The 19,475-nt window shown below is 50.7% G+C and overlaps 1 protein-coding gene across 3 annotated transcripts in view; it reads right to left on the reverse strand.

Moving 5' to 3' along the window:
- Positions 1 to 19,475, reverse strand: part of Sorcs2 (sortilin related VPS10 domain containing receptor 2) — a 366,206-nt gene that overhangs the window by 38,225 nt on the left and 308,506 nt on the right. For all 3 annotated transcript variants that reach the window (XM_040746982.1, XM_040746983.1, XM_040746984.1), the window contains exons 5-8: positions 15,691 to 15,764; positions 12,447 to 12,511; positions 9,133 to 9,251; positions 6,316 to 6,405 (exon numbers count right to left, since the gene is read on the reverse strand). In XM_040746982.1, the coding sequence (XP_040602916.1) occupies positions 6,316 to 6,405; positions 9,133 to 9,251; positions 12,447 to 12,511; positions 15,691 to 15,764 (348 nt within the window). The remainder of the gene's footprint in view (positions 1 to 6,315; positions 6,406 to 9,132; positions 9,252 to 12,446; positions 12,512 to 15,690; positions 15,765 to 19,475) is intronic.

The raw sequence follows: 19,475 nt of genomic DNA on the forward strand, positions 1-19,475 counted from the left end.
CGGGATATTGTCCATCTCCCTACAATGAAGATGGGCTCCCCTAAGCACCCCACATGTTCAGAATGAGTGGCAGGGATAGATAGGGCTAGGCTCCAGGGAGTCAAGCGGTCCTTCCTGTGTCTAGCCTCTATTCATGAGCTTCAGAAAGGGAGAAGCTGCCTGGGCAGTCAGACTACGGTGCCCCACAAGCCCCGCTTGCCCACTGTCTTCTGTAGCCAGCCCTCAGCACCACGGGGCAAAAAGGGCTAGAAGAACAGCAGCCCAGGCAGTGGCTCCAGGCCTCAGTTTCCCCCCGTGTGGGCCAGGCACAGACCTTCAGAATCTGTTAACAGCTGTACAGTTCAGGAAAAAAAAAAAGTTTCCCCTGGTGTCCCGGCCCCGTGTGGGCTGCCCAGAGAAGCTGCAACCAGGGAGGCTGCACCTAGGGACGGAACCCTCCACCTCACAGCTGGACAGACTTCACTCTGTGTCCGCCATGCACGCTTTGCTTCCCATCCCCCGAAACTCACCAGCTCCCTGACACAGGCTACAGGAGCTGAAGATGGATGTAGGGTGTGAGGTACCCTCACATGAAGACTCAGGCCCCGTTGGGTGTGCTCCCTTTGGGGAAGTGGTTTTTATTTGTGTCTCTTTGATGAGGGGCTCCCTTGGCTCTTGAGTGATGGCACCCGGTCCATCCCCTCACTGATGACTGGTCCCTATGCCATGTGTCCAAAAGGGCATTTCTGAGCCAGGCATGGCAGTACACCCAGGAGGCTGAGGCAGACGAATCATGAGTTTGGGGCTATCTTGGACTATGTAGCAAGGGCCTTAAGAAATGCAGAGGTGGTGGGGTTTTGCAGAAAAGCCCATATCATGTACCTCTCAGCTGGAGGACCCCATAGGCACAGAATCTGAGCCCTGTGTCTACAAACATAGATTGGACACACAGAAATGATGAGCTAAGAGGTGTGTGACCCAGGAAGGAGTCCGTGGGGCCCAGTCCCACATGTGAGCCAGGCCAGAACAGTGATGGAAGTCTGTGGGGTGCCTGTGGGAACATGCTGGTTAACATGTGCCCACCCCCAGTCTCTGTGCTGTGGGCAGGAGGCAGGATGAGCGGCTTCTGGCTGCTGGTCATTTCGCTGCCCTCCAGGGAGGTCATGCCCATCAGTTTGGGCCATGGTGGGTAAACAGATCCATCAGAACTGAATGGAAAGTAAGGGTCTTTCCCACAAGAAGGTTCGGCAGGGGCAAGCTTATGTGGGGGTAGCAAGCACAGGGAGCCAGCATGCCAGCACAGAGCAGTGCAGTAATTCAGGTGACAGTCCTGATCCAACACCACTTTCATAAGCTGGTTAGAAGTCCTGGACAAATGCTATAGGCTATGAAGCAGCTTGGGGCCATCCACAGCGCCCCACTAGAGAGACCTGGAATGAACACTTCAACATGTTTATGTTCAGGCTCTCCCCCAAGCATGATTCACGCACTCTCCACGTCTGGTTTATAGCTTGCTCCGCACACTGCGTGGGTGTCTCTTCCTCTGCCATGAATGTTATTTATAAACACCACTGTTAATGGCTGCATGATACGCATTTATGGCCCAGCCATATTTCACTGAGTCCTGCCCCTACTCCAGAGGATCAGAGGGGATGTTTCCAGACCCGGGTCCCTCCCTGCCTCTCTGCTTGTTTCCTTCCCATAAATTCTAAGAAGGAAGATTGCCACCGCAGGGGCAGGGAATGTCTCTAGAATGCTTGTTGCATGCTGTTGTGATGTTCAGATTGGCTCCTTCCACAGCAGGCTGCTTATTATGCCCCTTCCCGTGGGCCAGCACTGAGAGAGGTCACACAAAAGCCTCGATGACTAGTGTGACAAATACTTTGCACCATCATAAATTCCATTTACTTTCATTACTCTCTATTTACAGAGTAGCAACTAAAAACATCCCTTCACTCCATTGTTAATAGAGGCACAGAACCTTCATGTGTGTATCTATGTTGGTACGTGTGGCCTGGAAAGATCTATAGAAGGGAAACACTAGTTGGATAATATTTCTTTTGTTTGTTTGTTTGTTTGTTTTTTTCGAGACAGGGTTTCTCTGTATTGTTTTTGGATAATATTTCTTATCAGGGAGGATTAGGAGGCTTCAAGAAGATAGGTACTCGTCCCTCTTGCCTGTGAGAGAAGCCCAGCGGTGGGCAGGCTAGTGTAGAAGCCCTACAAAGCCACCAAGGGCAGGCCTCTTCTGGGCCATCATTCTGTGGCCCCATGACATGTGTTTGTCTTCAGGGCCCAAGACTGGTGTTGGAGTTCCACAGTAACACTAAAGGCAGCAGGAAGGGGGAAGAGGGAAGGAAGACTGGACATCCATATGGTGTTCCCAGAAGTCACACAAGGAAACTTCATTAATATCTCATTGGCAGACCGTGAACATGTGACCACATGTAGATCCAGAGGAAGACAGGAAACGCAGCCTTTTCCCTGGGTAGCCCAGCTGCAGCTATTCTATGAGGTTGGCTGAACTAAGACAAAGGGCACGGTGGACACTGACAACTCACCAAGAACTTCTCTGTATCATTATCTCTTGAGGCAAAGAGATGGAAAATGGAGGAAGGAATGGGCAAGCAGATGGAAGTGATGTGTGTGTGTGTGACTCACACCATTTACATGTTTGTACAAGGCTCACATACAAATTAAAACTTATTGTTATAATTATAATTACAAACTGTGTATAAATGACAACATGCTATATATATATATATATATATATGGAAATGGTTTTAGAAGATTTTAATAAGCATGATGGCAGAAATTTCTCGTGGACCACCATATAGAATCCCAGCAGAAATTTTCCATAGTATTTTTTCAAAGTTTTTATGTATGTATGTGTGGATACACATCATTCATGGAGGCCAGAAGAGGAAGTCAGATCCCCCAGAGCCAGGGTTACGGGAGGTTGTGAGCTGCCCAACACAGGTGCTGGGAACCAAACGCTGGCCCTCTGCAAAAGCAGCAAGAGCTCATAACTGCTGAGCCACCTCTCCAGCCACAGCATAGATTCCTATATGAAATTCATGAGCAATCCCATGAGCCAACACTTGTTTTTCGAGACTGGGTTTCCCTGCGTAGCTTTGGAGCCTGTCCTGGAACTAACTCTTGTAGACCAGGCTGGTCTTGAATTCACAAGAGATCTGCCTGCCTCTGCCTCCCAAGTGCTGGGATTAAAGACGTGTGCCACCAGTGCCCAGCTCCTATTTTTTTTAGCGCTTTGGCTACTCTGGCTCCCAGCCTTCTGGCTCTGGGGATTTCAGTAAGAAATCTGCAGAGGAAATCCTCATTTGACAAGTCACATCTCTAGTGCTGCTTTCCAGACTCCCTCTTCGTCACTCTGGCTTCATAACTTGATCATGATGGATCTTTGCATGCGCCTTTGTCTTGGGACTGGCCAACCTTTGAAATATTCACATTCATGTGCTTTGTGATTCTGGGGGTAGGGGGGCACTGTTTCTTAAATCAGTCTCTCTGCCCCTTGCTCCCTGTCCTTGTGGGATTCTCACAGTGTATGTGCTGCTCTGATGGTAGTGTCAAAGGGCCTCATACCTGCTTACTTCCACTGTTTTCTCTTCAGGTCCCCCGATTCGTTCTTTGCCTGCCCAAATCTGCTTTGGAGTCCTTCTTATTTTTCTTATTTCTTTCTATTTAAAGTTCTAGGGTTTCTATTCGGGCATCCTTAACATTTCCTGTCTCTCCATAGACATTTCTTTTGTACATAGTGTCCTCCTGCTGTTCTCTAAGCATCTTGAGACAATTCTATTATCCAGCAGGTCGACCAGCTGGCCTTTCTTAAGCATGATTTCAGTTCTGAGCAGATCATGTTTTCCTGTGTGCCTTGTGATTTTTGATGACTGGAAATTTAGTGTGTGTGTGTTTTGGAGTTTTCTTAAGGTCTTTTCAGTCCATGCCAACCTCAAATTCATGATCCCTCTGCCTCAGCCCCATGATTACTAGGATTATAGGCCATGGTCCATCATGCCCACCTAAAACTGGATATTTGAATGTATGATATACTAACTGAAAATTCAACTGTCTCTTTTCTGCAGAGACTGTCTTGTTTTTACCTCTGACCAACAAAGGCCCTGTCTATACTGAGGCCCAGACCAGCATGTGTGGGGCATGGTGACTTATTGTGCCTCCCTTATACATTTAGATACACTGGTCCTCAAAAGTCTGCCCCCCAAAGAAGAAAAGAGGCAAAAAGGGGAGATGGATGGGCTCTGGCCCTACTTCATCTCACTGTGGCTGTTGACAGCAGAGCACAGGCCTCTCAGTGTCTGGAGGAAAAGGCCCATAGTATTCACCCTGGCCATGCAGAGTACTTGATATCTGCTCCAGAAAAGCACACATTTGCCTGCTGTGAGGCAAGGGCAGACATGGATAATGTTCCTAGGTCAAAAGCTTAAACTGTCAAAACTAACCTTGCTATATTATCTGATGCCTGGACACTAGAGGCATTATAGCAGACTGCAAAGTCCCAGAATAGTCATGAGCCTACACTCTGCTGTGTTGCTGCTGCCAAGGGGGAGGGTGGAGAAGGTCCTGGAGCTTGCACCCGGCCATCCTTCCCAGCATCACTCTCTCCTCTATTATGTGTGATATGCTTTTTATTTTGCTTTAAATAAATTCATTACAAATACAGGATGATTTTTTTCCTTTCAAGTAAATCTGCATTCACCTCACCCCTGTGAATGCTTTCTATGTAATTTGTGGTTCTGTAGACACTTCTTGTGAGCATTTTTCTCTGCTAGGGAGCTTCAGGGCATTTAAAACAGGCATTACAAGTCTACAAGTCATCAACTCAAATCGAGGATGCTGACTCACCCCAACAGCTGTCCATCCTTCAGAGAGTTCAGAAGTGGGTGTCAAAATGGCAGAATGGCATCATTTACCCCCTTAGACACAGAACAGGGGAGGCAACGTACACACAGCTGTGCTGAGTGTGATTTAACTCTGTGGGATGGGATTCTACTAGAAACCCACTAAGATGCTGAGGGTCTGTGTGTTTAGTCCATTTCCTGAAAATATTACCAGTGAACCCCACAGTGTAGCGGGTGCACTTACAGGGGCACCCACATGTTTGAACTAGAGACTGACTGTGGTTGAGTAGACTCCTCTCAGCTCCAAGTCCTGCAGCCAGTCACTTACTGTGGGGATCATGCAGCCGCCTAGATAAACCCACCAGACTCACCGTCATGCTAAGCAGGATGTTAGGGAGCCCTGCTCCTGAGCTAGCCACACCAAAGTCACGTGGTCATGTGACCAGGGGTACCAGGATAGGGTGGGAATGGGGGGAGGGGCTCTCAAGCAGGTGACCCCCTTATGCTGTGCCGGCCACTCTCCTTTTCTTGACATCATTCCGGTAACTTAGAAAAAAAAACGAAGGGATGGCTTGGGAGAGAAGCAGGAAGCAGTTGCAAATTCACAGTAAAGCAAAATCTGATTAGAAAATTCAGCAGTGGGCCTGTGGGTTGCTGATGAGACGCTCTTCTGTGCTCTACTGAGCTGGGTGAGAAGGAGGGAGGAGGTCACGGACTCTGCTCAGGTGCTGGGAGGTCCCAGAGAGCTGTCTCGAGGTCATAGAAACCATGACTTCAAGCCATAGGCTCCTTGTTAGAGCCCCACGGTGTGCTGTCTTCTCCACACCAGGACCAGGGCTCACATTCCTAGAGCTGTGCTGTGACCCCAGCGAGCCCAGAAAGCCCCTCGCCACCAGGACACCTGCCTTTGCTGAAATGGAACCGTTAGCTCTGAATTAGCTTACTCAGCCAGGCCCACAGCTAATTTAGAGAGCTCATTACTTTCCTTCCCATCTTCTCTAGTTTTCAAACGGTGGTGAAGAAAGGCCTAATAGACTTTCACTTTGGTTCGGAAGAGTCTGAGGTAGCTAAGTTCATAACTCTCAGATGAGGGCCTTCAGATATACAGCCTCTGGTCCTAGAGGCCCCCATCTCCCAGCCACTCCTCACTGCCCTTGGCTGTGCTTTCTGCCCCAGGTCCTTTGTAATACCCTGCCTTCTGCCCAACCACTTTTTCTTGCTCTTTCCAAAGCTGCTTTTTGTTCCTAAGCTTCTTGTTCAGGTTCTACGTGCCCAGAGGGCAGAGCTGGCACACCTGAGGCCTAGCAGGCTGGAACAGTGGATGGGCAGGCAGGGGCTGAGGAAGTGTGGCCACATCCAATCTTAGTTTCCATCCCTCTTGGCCTTGGGGCCCCAAACCCCAGAGTATGAGGCCTCACAGTCTTTGCATCTGGCACAGGGTGGGGATGGGCCACCTCACCTTGGGCAGGGCATACTTGGGCAGCTTCATCAAGACGAAGTCACTGCGGCGATAGGAGACGTAGTATTTGGTTCGGTTTGTTGCTGTTGCCTAGGGGAGAAACACAGCATCAAGTGACTGAGTCTCCAGTCAGCCCCCACTCTCAATTTGAAAGCAGGCCGCTCAGCCAGTGGCCACTGTGGTTCCTCTTCTGCAATGATGACAAGACTTCACTAGGTGGCCCATCTGTGAAGGGAGGGGCGCTGCAGTCTGCTATGACCTGGACATGCAGAGGTGCTGGGGACTCGGAGAAAGCATCTCTGTGGTGGGAAAGCCTGACACCCTTCCCCCACACAGCAACTACCCACTGAGGTGCAGGGACAGCCCCTGGGACTGCTCCATGGGCTTCTCTGAGAGCACTATCCCATTCCAAAGAAACTGAGCTCTGAAAGCTGGGGTCACCATCAGCAGGCCCTGAGCCTTCTTAGAGCTGGAGTTTGAAGCTGAATGCTGCACTCCAGCTCCACACCAGACAGCTGCATACACAGAAACCTGTACACACTAGGACTCACTGAGACAGAAAACCTCCAACAGGTGAGGGATGCTATCTGAGCCTGTCAGAGGGTCCCAAAGAAGCTGGTGGGTCCATTCCCAGACAAGCTCAGGGCCAGAAGCAGAGCCAGGCTTCACTTCTTCTCATTCCCTGGGGAGGCCTATGGGGTGTGTTGGTGGAGAATTAGTGTACAAGGACATGGCCACCCCCATTCCTGCCAGAAACTGACTGTGACGGCAGCAGGGCCTTCCATGAGGCATAGTGGGAAAGGAGCCTCATCTCCAAGGTCCTTCCTACCTGCAGGTACCGGGACCAGGACAATGCACAGCGGTTTTGAAAGACTTCCCTTTGCCTGGGGCATGGATTAGGAGCATGCACAGCACACTGCACTGTCCTGAACAGTAAAACTGGGGTGTGTTAGTAACCCACACAGCCCCTTTCATGCCAGTCATTCCTCCCAGAGTGACCCCACACATTGTGGGGAGCCACTGACAGGCTGGAGTGACAGTGCCACCTGTGGGCCCCGCATGGCTGCTTGTCTATGTGAGTGCTGTGTTGTCGTCAGCCCATGACACGGAGCAGCAAGCAGAGGCTCAGATGTGTGGTGGCTCCCTTGAAGCATCTGACACCAGCATGATCTGACAAGAGGCCCTCCATAGCCACCCCGTCGTCTTCCATCACCTTCTCAAAGCACAGCTCCAGAATAGCAGAACCAACAGCAGCCCAGCCCAGACTCAGCTTTGTGAGGTAAATCCAGAAAGAGCTGCCATACCTAGGTGTGTCCTCCCATGGGCCCCACATCTATTCCTTATGGGGTAACCTTGCATTTACTCTACCCATACTGGTGAGGTTCTAGGTTAAGTCCCAAGCATGGCTTGGCAGAGAGGTTCTGGAGTCCTGCTGATTCCCAATTTAGCACCATTCTACCAGGACAGACCAAGATGTGACCATGGGACAAGAGACACGCGAGATGTCAGATGTCCCTGCTGGAAGGAGATGGTGTGTCACCTGGTCTGATGTGAGCCAGGCAGGGGGAGAAGCAGTGGAGCCCCACTTGACTACCTCAGGCCCAGCAGGAGAATGCCCAGAGAAGAGGGTGGACTGCTGCCTAGTCCTAAGTACGATGCTTGACAGGGCTGCTGTGTTTTCTGGGCTTTGGTTTTCTCTGCAGCAGCAGCAACCACCACAGAGCAGGAGTGGGAACCAGTAGCTACCAAAAGGAACCCATCGGTACAAAGGCGGAGCACAGAAGACTAGGTGGACGTGGACACTGGTGATACAGCTAGGACCAGTGTGGTCTGGGGCCTCCTGCCCGGCTGGGAGAGAACGGCCCATGCCGAGGGAGGAGTGTCATGGAGACTGGACAGGGGAGAAGCATGGGAACCTGGAGGACCCTCAGGTGACAGGGCACTGGGCTGCAGGTTTCTTGCAAGAAGCTCTGAGATTGTCTCACAGGTTCCAGAGGGCAGAGCAGGGACCAGCAGTGGGATCCAAGGAGATGGCCTGTCTCTGCAGATGAACTTGGATGGCCGACCATCAGTCTTTGTTGTCAGCTTAATGGGATTTAGAATCACCATGGAAACCAACTCCTGGGCTTGGCTATGAAAGGTTATCTGGGATGATTGAGGTGGGAAAACCACCCTAAATGTAGGCAGTGCCATTCTGTGGGCTGGAGTCAGGACTGAACAAACAGGAGATGGTGAGCTAGTACCAGCATTCACTCTCTGCTCTGTATGCAACTGAACAGCTGCCATGCACTCTGCAGCCATACCCTCCCTGTCATATGGACTGTCTCCCCGAAATTGTAAAGCACAAGCCTGTCATCAGGCACTTGGCTGCAGCATAAGAAAAGTAAATGAGACAACGAGGCTCTGCTCTGTACGAGGGCCAGGCAGACTAGCAGAGGCCAGTCTTCCTGCTCCCGAGGGGTCAAGAAGCTTTCCCACCAGCACTCACTAGCATTTTCCAATTGGCCTTAGACATGTATTGGGGAGTACTGCAGCAGTGTCTTGACCACAGGAGTGCAGAGCACCCAGGATACGACCAGAAGCATGTAAGGTACCAAATGAAATACGCATACTTGGATTTGTAGGGAGAGTCCCAGTGTGCAGAGGGAGGAGTCAGGAACAATCTTGAGTCAAGGTTCTGGTGCCTGGGGGCCACAGTACAGGCACAAAGACACTGAGTCCTGCTAAATGACATTTGGAAGTTGAAGTGCTGTTTTAATGCCTCTTCTGATAGGATAGACTCATGAACAGTCACCTCCCAGCACCTGGAACACTTACCTTCAGAAAGATGTACTCATCCTGCACAGTCAGGGAGCCACGGTCGATAGGGCCAGAGAAGGGTGCCATGTGGGGCTGAGTTGAGCAGTTGTGGATCAGGCAGGTGAAGTACCGACAGCCTGTAGGAGACAAGAGCAGCCAGACATGCAGATCCCATCGAGGGCAGTGGAGACTCAGAGCAGCGAGACCTCCTGAGCTCACTACTTTGTAACACCAGCACCTTGGCTTGGTCTGGAGCTTTACTTTTGTTTTTAAAAGACTTATTTATTTATTTATTTATTTATTATGTATACAGTGTTTGGTTTGCATGTATGCCTGCAGGCCAGAAGAGGGCACCAGATCTCACTACAGATGGTGATGAGCCACCATGTGGGTGCTGGGAATTGAACTCAGGACCTTTAGAAGAGCAGCCAGTGCTCTTAACCTCTGAGCCATGTCTCCATCCCTAGAGCTTTACTTTTCAAAGGGCCTCACTTCCTATGATGCCTGACAGCCCAGTGGGCCCAGGGACCACTCAAGATCTCTTTAGTGCCTAGGGAGGGTCGGCTGGCATGCCAGAGAGCTATTATCCACAGGAAGGGACAACCAGACAGTTCAGGAACCTCTCTAGGACCCACCCAGCCCAACCTCCACCTTCTCACAGATCTGGGCACATGACTGGGAAGACATAGGTGGCTCTAGGCACTCTTTCCCCTTAACTTGAAGTCAAAGCTCCCATCTGTCCTCACAAAGCTCCAGCAGGACAAACTGAATTGGGTTCTGCCAGGAAGCTGCTGTCTCCAACCTGAGAGGTGTTTGCAGGGCCAGGGGAAACAGTCACACTGAGGACATAACACTAGTGCAAGCCCTGGATCGATTGTCCACTCACTGCTCAGTTATTTTCTCACTCACTCGCTCACTCGCTCACATATTCATTCACTCATCCATCCATTCACTCACTCATCCACTCACTCATCCACTCACTCACTCATTCATTCACTCATCCATCCATTCACTCACTCATCCACTCACTCATCCACTCACTCACTCATTCATTCACTCATCCATCCATTCACTCACTCATCCACTCACTCATCCACTCACTCACTCATTCATTCACTCATCCATCCATTCACTCATTCATTCACTCATCCACTCACTCTCTCAATTCATTCACTCATCCATTCACTCACTCATTCATTCACTCGCTCACATATTCATTCACTCATCTATCCACTCACTCATCCATCCACTCACTCATCCATTCACTCACTCATCCATCCATTCACTCACTCATCCATTCACTTACTCATCCACTCACTCACTCATCCATTCACTTACTCATCCACTCACTCATCCATTCACTCACTCACTCACTCATCCACTCACTCGCTCACATATCCATTCACTCATCCATCCATTCACTCACTCATTCATTCACTCACTCATCCATTCACTCACTCATTCATTCACTCACTCATCCACTCACTCACTCACTCATCCATTCACTCACTCATTCATTCACTCACTCATCCACTCACTCATCCACTTGCTCGCTCACATATTCATTAACTCATCCATCCACTCACTCATCCATCCACTCACTCATCCATCCACTCACTCGCTCACTCACTCTCACTCTTCACTTACTCTCACCTTTCTCTTACTCATCCAGTAACTCATTCATTCATTCACTCATCCACTCCCTTTCTCTCTCTTCACTCACTCTTCACTCTCTCACTGTTTCACTCATTCATTCACTTATTCATTTATTCACTCATTCTCACTATCACTCACACACTCTTCATGAGGAAACTGCCTGGAGGAAGGTCCTAAGCAGTGAGTGAGTGTCGTGGGAGACTGGCTCGTGGAAGTGAGAACTGTTGCTCTGGAGAGAGGCAGATAAACCGACGAGGCCACTGCAGTGTGGTGAGGGCAGTGAGCATCTTTCTGTCCGTCACAAAGGCAGAATGCCCACAGGGGTGTGCTCAGGTATCTGGCTTCATTTAACAGTTCTGCTGGAGACACTGAGGAGAGCCAGTGAGCACTCAGCCTCAAAGAGCTCTCAGGCCAGGGGAATACAGAGGGAAGCTGGGTGTTAGGGGTTAGAGTCCTGAGGAGTGACTGGTGGAAAGGTGGCCTGTGCAGGTGATGGGGAAAACCCCATGATGGGTAAAGGGGGGCAGGCAGTCCCAGCCAGCTAACAGGAGTATGGTGATCTTGGAGCAGGGTCCTCTGGAAGGCCTGACTGACAGGAGGATAATGGAGAATGGGCTAGGAGGTGGAGCCTTAGGACTTTGAATGGTCTGTGGCCAGGCTCTGAAGACTGTTCCAACAGGGCTCTAGGCAGGGGGTAGGGGAGTGTGAGGTCTTCATGAGCTGGGGAGGGTCTCATGAGCCAAGTTGATCCAGGGGCTCTTGATGCAGAGTTCAGGCTGCTGCACACAGACTCTGTTTCCTCTAGGATGGAGGCTATGTGAAGGACCTGAACAGCCCTGATCTAGACCTCAGCTCATCTTTTCCTCCAGCCAGATCTGCTGCCACATGGAACCTTCTGGGAGTCACCTCTGTATATTCTCTATGAGGTATGCATCCTAAGACCTGGAAACCCAATGGCCCCTGCTTACCAAAACAGTAGCTGCAGTAACATTTTGTCCCACCCTTTGAGGTATGGAGCCCTGGAAGACTTGGAAATGGCACATGTCATCATCTGGCAGAAGCTGCCTGCACAGGAACTAACCTGTGTGGACCCAATGTTTCCCTCTACACATACACCAGCCATTCTGTTACCCTGTCTTGCTTTACAGGTAGGGGGACCACATTTACCTGCTCAGGACCCCCAGGACTCCACCTGGCTGGTGCCTGTGAACTGCACAGGACTGCAGGGAAGGACAATGACCTCTGTCACCTCCACAACACAAGAGACTAACGTGCACGTGCAAGTGAGTGGATTGCTCAGTGTGAAGCCTGCAAGCAGCAGGAAGTTTTTCGCTGGGGGAACCCAGCCCTGTCTGTGGGAGGGGAGCTACAGAGACACTGGGCCATCTCGGCCCTCAGCCAGGCTGGGTGGGGCCACTCAGTAGGACACACCCAATGCTCAGGAGCAGAAACAAATTGCCCTTTTAATAGACTTTCCGCAGAGCAGGACTCCTTCCTCTACTCCAATTCATCCCCGGCGGGAAAGAAGCACGCTTCTAATTATGACACATCAGAAAACAGTGAGGTTGGTGCACGGGGCTGGCCACTGAGGATGTACCAGTGAACAGGGCTGGGCAGAGCAGCACCACTGGACAAGGGTGCTCAGGGACACCTGTGAGTGCCCACCTCTCACTTACCTCCACTGAGGTCCTGTGCTTCCATGTGGACCAGGTTGGGGTCGGCGTCCACCCCAGACACAGCCCTGGAAAAGAATTGGCTGAGGGTAGCATCAGCAAAGGGGTGGCTAAACCCTTCCCGTGGGCTTCCACTGGCCACATGGCCTCTCTGGGTCTGAGAAAGCTCCTGTTTTGTGGGTTCAGAAGACACAAGCCTCCCCACTAAACCTACAAGCGCCAACAGGAGTCTGGATGAAGCTGGATAAAGCTTGGTGAAGCTGGCCCCTGCTTGTTCATAGGACTGTTTATAAGATTCCCCTCTTCCCCTGGGTTTCTCACCCCAGCTGAGGCACAGGCTGGGACTTCTGGCCCAGATCTGCACATAGGAGAAACCCAGAGGTACATAGAGACATGCCCATGGTTACACAGCCCTAACAGGTTCACTGGGATTCCAACTAGGATCCGGATCTGAGTGGCTGCCCTCTTCTTTACCTGATGGCCAACTGGTCAAGTTGCCCATCACAGGGGATGCTGGGAAAAACCCCTTCCACGTTTGTCCCAATCCCTCTGTGTTGGCAGAGGCTCTGTGAGAACAGTGTTCTTCCATATCACCCTTGCCAACCTACACCAGAGTCCCCTAAGCCGTGGATGAGTCTTGCATCTTACAGGCCAGGGATTTTGTGACTTGCCCAAGGACACAGGTGCTGGCCAGGGTGGCCTGAACTTCCCATCAGGTCTGCCTGACCCAGAAGTCATCCTCCTCTCAGAGCCTGTATGCCCCTGCTCCTAAGGTCCATGTCCTAGGACACTATTGAAAAGCCGTGTCAAGCCCGAGGAAGGCAGTCACGGGACATCCAGAGAAGTCCCACAGCACCTCCAGGAGCCAGTGGAACCCACTCTGCCAGCATCTTCCCAGGATTTGGGGAACAGAGGTCAGTAAGTACTTAGGGATCAGGAAGCTCAGGCTGGGACCTGTCCCAGTCAGTACATCCCTTCTTCCAAACCTCCAGATATGCTCATTTATATAGGAGAGCCAGAGAAAAGAAATAAAGAGGAGGGGAGGGGGAGAGGGGAGGGGGAGGGGAAACATGCACATGGGCGGGAAGTTCTCCTCCTGGTGCAGAGGGATAGGAACCCATGTAGTAGCTACATACACTGGCAGATCCTTGGAGCAGGGGACATTCTAGGTGCTCTGGGAGCCATTTAAATACACATTCACACCCTTACACACATAGCCATTCATTTACCTCATTCACCCATTCATTTACTCACTCATTCATTTACTTACTCGTGTACTAATGCACTCATTCATTCATTTGCTCCTTCATAGCAAGGCATTGGCCAGTGTCTGCTTTTGTGGTTTTTTTACTCCAAGGCTGTTGACCACTGAGGGAGGCAGCAGCCCCTTAACAGACACCCTGCTGCACATCCCTCCCTCCGTGTCTCCCTGAGGAGCCAGTGTGCTGTACAGCTTCAACACGGCTAATGAGTCAGGCCTGAGATAGAGCAGAGGTTCTGGTGCGTTCTGCTGCCAATCCAAGGACAAGGCTGTCAAAACAGCTTTATATGTTTCATACAACAGAGGCCGTCCCTTGTCTGTCACCACATTCCAGAAGGGATCCAACCAGCTGCACTGCCAAGCATCCCATGACTCTCACACATAACAGGCACAGCCCTCAGTCACAGGAGAAGTTTGTGCACAGAGCCAGTCTGACTTGTCCAAGATAGTGGTAGAATCCCAGGGCTGGTTTCTCTAGCCGGAGAGTCTCTATGAGCCAAGCTGGGATACTCCTTAGCCTGGCTTGGGGGCAAGTGGCCATGTACAGTCTCCCTGAGGTCTTAATGTCCATGGAGCTCAGAAATCACACTTCCTGGCCTTAGTCCCCACCTCCTGGGAGTGACTCCATGGGTAGTTTCTATTCCTGATAGAGGACATCATTGTTGGGTCTGTGACTGACAGCAGCCCTCTGGTTTCAGAGAGGGTACTCTGGTGGGCTGCTGTACAGGGACAATCATTACTTCTTTCCAGGAGCAGAGGACACAGATGCCAGGATTTGGTGTTCAGAATCAACTGAATACATAGGAACTGGATCCTTGTGAGGACAGCATGGAGTCACAAGGGGGGGCTGTTTTCACCGTGCATCCTCTTTAGAGACAGGACTGTGTCCTGGCTGGGGGACCAGTGCGAAGTTTTATGTCCATTTGTACTAAGACAGGAAGGATATGAAAGTACATGTATGTGTATGCCTGTGTGTATGCAAGAGAAAACCTGTGCAGGTAGGTGCACATCTGGAAAGGGAACCATGGTCACAGGCGAAGTTTTATATCCATTTGCACTAAGACAGGAAGGATATGAAAGTACATGTATGTGTGTGCATGTGTGTATGCAAGAGAAAGCCTGTGCAGGTAGGTGCACGTCTAGGAAGGGAACCATGGTCACAGGCGAAGTTTTATGTCCATTTGCACTAAGACAGGAAGGATATGAAAGTACATGTATGTATGTGCATGTGTGTATGCAAGAGAAAGCCTGTGCAGGTAGGTGCACGTCTAGGAAGGGAACCATGGTCACAGCCGGCCGGGTACAGTGTGGGCTCTGATCCAGCTGCCTCAGTTTCCTGTCCTCTCTTTACTGCCTGCCTTCTGAGGTCTTGCTTGGACAGACAGCATATGCTTTCTGAACTTCAGCGCTACCTGACTTGGGTGGTGGGGCTGGAAGCTGCCCAAGTCCCTGAAAGGGCTCCCAGAAAGTCATGAAGATGCGGAGCCAGCACCCCATGGTCTTTGTGTGGACCTGAGTCCCATTCCACCTTCATTCACCATCTCTCCTGCTTCAGCCCTCAGAGGCTGCGGGCACCCTGGGTCTTTGGTTTCCTAGCAGGACTGAACACTGTGATCTCATGGGCCAGAGGAGTGAGTCCCAGGGTACTGGTGGGCAGGAAAGTGAGCCTAGGCAGACAGGGTCTGGGCAGCCCTGGAGCATGGTAGGTTGACACAGGGACTCACTCAGGAGCAGGTGGGGCTGAATTGGTGAGTTGGGAGGAGGGTAGCCAAGAGTGTTGAGCCACCCTGAGATGTTTTACCTCATCCAAATAGCTGGATATAGAGGACAAGGTAGGGTCTAAACATCCCAAAGCCACCGGGGGACAAGGCGTGAGGGATACTGAGCCCTGAACACCCCCAGGAGCACAAAGAGGACCCTAGAGTTCCCCTGGGGTGAGGAGGAGGCAAAGCCTGCGATAAAGTCTCCCATGTAAGGGGCTCTCACCAGAACACGTGGTCCTTGGTCACCCGTTCCTGTAGAAGGGTCCACTTCTTCCCCAGGTCAGAAGACACGTACAGCTGCAGAGCAGACAAAAGACAGAGCTTTGGCAGGGAGGTCTGAGTGACGGTGATCTGCTACAAGGCTCCCCAAGGGATGTCACTCTTATTCTGCGGGCACACTGGTGCTGCAGGCCAACCAGCAAGGGCTGAAGCCACAGAGAGGGCTCCACACAGAGGTCGTCTCACTGAGGCTGGCTGGCAGGTGAGTTCTTGGGCTGGACACACAACAAACACCTGAAGCTTCCCCAGGGTGGGTTTCCTCTCCCTTTCCAGCCTGAGGTGGCCTATGCAGTTTGGCAGATTCATGGGGGACCCTGCCTCTTCTTTTCCTCTTCCAGCTCTTCTCAGGACTTCCCTGATCCCAACTCCCTCTGTGGGACACTTCTGCATGGGCCCTGGGGACCTCATGGACAAGGAGTGCTGCTGTATGCAGGCAGCTGAGGAAAAGGCTTTTCATTGAGGGTGACAGAGCACAGTCACTGTGGGCTGTGACTTCATCTCTCAGGCTGGGTCAGGGAGAAGTTTTGAGTGCAGTGGCCTTGGCTTCTTGCTGGCCAGGTCCTCTGACTTTCATGATGGGCAGTGGGAAGGACGTGTAGAGACAGACTGGCTTCCTCTCTCCAAACAGTCAGTCTTACTCACAGCTGGCCAGTCTCAGTGTCCAGCTGCAGACAGATAACTCAGGCATGCATTTGCTACATGACAGACTCAGTGAACCCTAACACACATCTCCCTCATTCTCCTATGTCCCTGAAATCCCATGTCTTCCTTGAATGGTTTTTGTGCCAACCCTTCCCATACTGAGGGAGTAGGAATGGATGTGGCCAATCTGTTACCACATTCCTCAAGACACTTTTCACTTGTATTATTCCATGGGTTTCATAGGTGTCTCCTCCATCCCTGGGTTACTGTGACAACTGTGCTCTTCCTCTGTTCCTGGAGACATGTGGTCCCACCTGATTCTGCACACTGAAGTCCGTCTTTATCTGAACTAGGTTTAGAACTGTGTGGTACTGTCTGTGGCTCTGCCTCTGCTCTCTGTGCCTGTATGGCACTTGGTTTCCTCAGACACCAAGCATCATCCTTGGCAGTGACACTCTGAAGGGGGAGCCTATGATTCCAGCAGCCCTGGTTTCTGGCAGAGCCCTTCATTCACAGCTGCGGGACCGTGCCTTTGCTCTGGGCTCTTTCAAGCTTCAGTTTCCCTCTTTAAAAACAAGGATACCACATTCCTGTCTTAAAGGGGGGGGTGGGACATCTCAATCACCTCACAAAGTGGCAGCATCTGGGCACGTGCAGTGGGTGCCCCTCAGCTTCCAACAGTGAGTGCACTGGGAATCGGCCCTGGGTTTGGAGCCCCCAGCTTCAGGATCACTTCCTTCCGCTCCATTTCCCATCTCCATGTACTCTTGGCTGCCTGGGGCACTCATCCGCCTGGCTCACCTTCAGTAACACCACTGAAAGGATCCTTGTCTGCCAGGTACTCCAGTGAGCTTTCTGAATGAGTGAGCACATTTGGCCGTGGGGCAAGGGCTAGCTAGAAAGGGCAGGAGATGAAGTATTTCTGGCTTGGTGGCCTGAGTGGTCTCTATGGGAACACTCACCTCTGCCTTCTGAGCAGAAGCTGAGAGTGCAGGCTAGACACATAACCCCGGCTGGATGCCACGAAGCTTAACAGGTGGCTGGACACCTGTTCTGGATCACATGCTAAGAAAGCATTACCTTCCATTTGTAAAGGGCTTTAAAGGGGGAAGTTTTCCTCCCTAGGATGACTGCAGGCCATACAAGGTACTCCTGTGCCCTGTGAAGCCCCTGGACCTGGGCATGGCATGACCTAAGACTCAACAACTACCAAGGCACATGGCTCACTGTGGCTGTGATCTACATCAAACACTATCTCACAGAAAGCCCTCACAGACACACACACTCAAGTTCACATGACACACACACACGCATGTCCACATAGACACACCCACACTCATGCCCATACAGACACACACACACACACACACTCATGCCCATACAGACACACACTCACCAATACAATAATCAGATGAAGTTTTTCTGTCTTTACAAGATGAGAACATTAAGACTGAGAGAGCTAAGTACATCCATCAATGTATCACAGCATTTACACACAGCAGCGATTCCCATCTCATAGACCCGAGTTCACAGTACTATGTCAGTGATGAAGCAGTGTCCCTAGGTCCCTAGGAACGATGGGTGGCCATCCCTGGCCCTCTTTCTGGGTCATCCGAATGACTGGGGCCAGCCCCTTTCCATCTCATGACTCAGTTTATCCATCTGCAAATGGGTAGAACATTGCTCACACCCACAGCTAGTCAGTCAAGAAGACAAGCATTTAAGGGCTCGGTGATAAAGTTTCCACACAAGTGAATGGCATTATCATTGCTGTCACCATCAAATGTGCTTATGTTTATGATGCCCATCCCAGAGCTTTATGGAGCCTTTCCAGTTCATTCTCATGGGGGGCAGTAATTTTACTATCTGCCATCAATTGCTGCAGAAATAGAACACTTCTGCTTAATAAAAGATAAATGTTGAAAATAAACAATAACAAATATCAGAGGGATGCCCTAGATCCTGTAGCTAAAATCTACATAGAGGTATCCTGTAGCAGGACGGTGGATCAGCTCCAGGGTTATATCTCAGGAGAGTGTTGGAATGTGCTTCAGGGAATTGCTGACTTGAGAAGGCAAGAAGATGACATCAACGGAAGGTGCACCCTAGGAGTGTACATCAGTGACCTTTATATGAGGCCAGAGGGACAGCAGCTCTGCCCTGGACTGTGATGGCATCACTATTAAAGATCCTCAGTTTTCATCTTCCCTTACTCAGAATGCTGTATTATTTTTCATAGGTGGGGATGCTAATGCCTAACATTGCTCTGACTCTCTTGCAGCTAGATTGCTGGGTCAGAGGTGGAATAAATTCACAGGGTTAGGAAAGCCAAAGCAAAATGAGGCATTTTCCTTCCTTCCTTTGGGTACTTCTGGTATCCAGCATGTCCCAGAGGGTATGCTCAACTCTGGGGTGCAGAGGCAAATGTCCACTCTTCTTTTATATAGCTGTTGGGGATCTGAACTCAGGTCTTCATGCTTGTGAAGAAACCACTTTGCAGACTGAGTCATTTTCCAAGACCCAGAGGTGGTTCTTGACTGGAAGAAAAAAATAGTAAGGAAAAGCAAAGCAAAACAAACTATGTGAATCTGACCTTGTCTTACAAGTAAGTAACCCTAGCTCTGCCAGCAAGCAGGCCCACAGCTCAAGCCCAAGAAGATGAGGCTGTGGGTGATGAGACAGTAGACCCCAGAGAGCAGGGTAGGAAGGACCTCCTGATCCCAGGAGCCTTGGCAGCTTGCTAAGACTTGGAAGGAATATATATATTGGATGTAACTCAGGAAGCTTGGCCAGACTGCAGTAAGGTACCTCAGATTGTGTCCCAATTAATGAGACAGTGAGGAAGGAACAGAGGGAGGCAAGATACCCCAAGTGAGGTAGAGCCTTTTTCAGAGCAAGGGCAGATACCTGGGAAGAGGCAGGAGGTAGGACAAGAGAAGGAGGAGAGGTGAGGGAAAAATCAGGCAGTGAAGAACTTAATTCTGTTCATATGGTATTTGTGTCTACCCTCGGGGCTTAGTGTATGACTCTGTCTGGTAAAACTGAAGTTGGTAAAGTTTCTGTGTTTTGTTCTACCCATATAGAACA

This window comes from Mesocricetus auratus, unplaced genomic scaffold, assembly GCF_017639785.1.
Source record: "Mesocricetus auratus isolate SY011 unplaced genomic scaffold, BCM_Maur_2.0 Super-Scaffold_100006, whole genome shotgun sequence".
Lineage (NCBI taxonomy): Eukaryota > Metazoa > Chordata > Mammalia > Rodentia > Cricetidae > Mesocricetus > Mesocricetus auratus.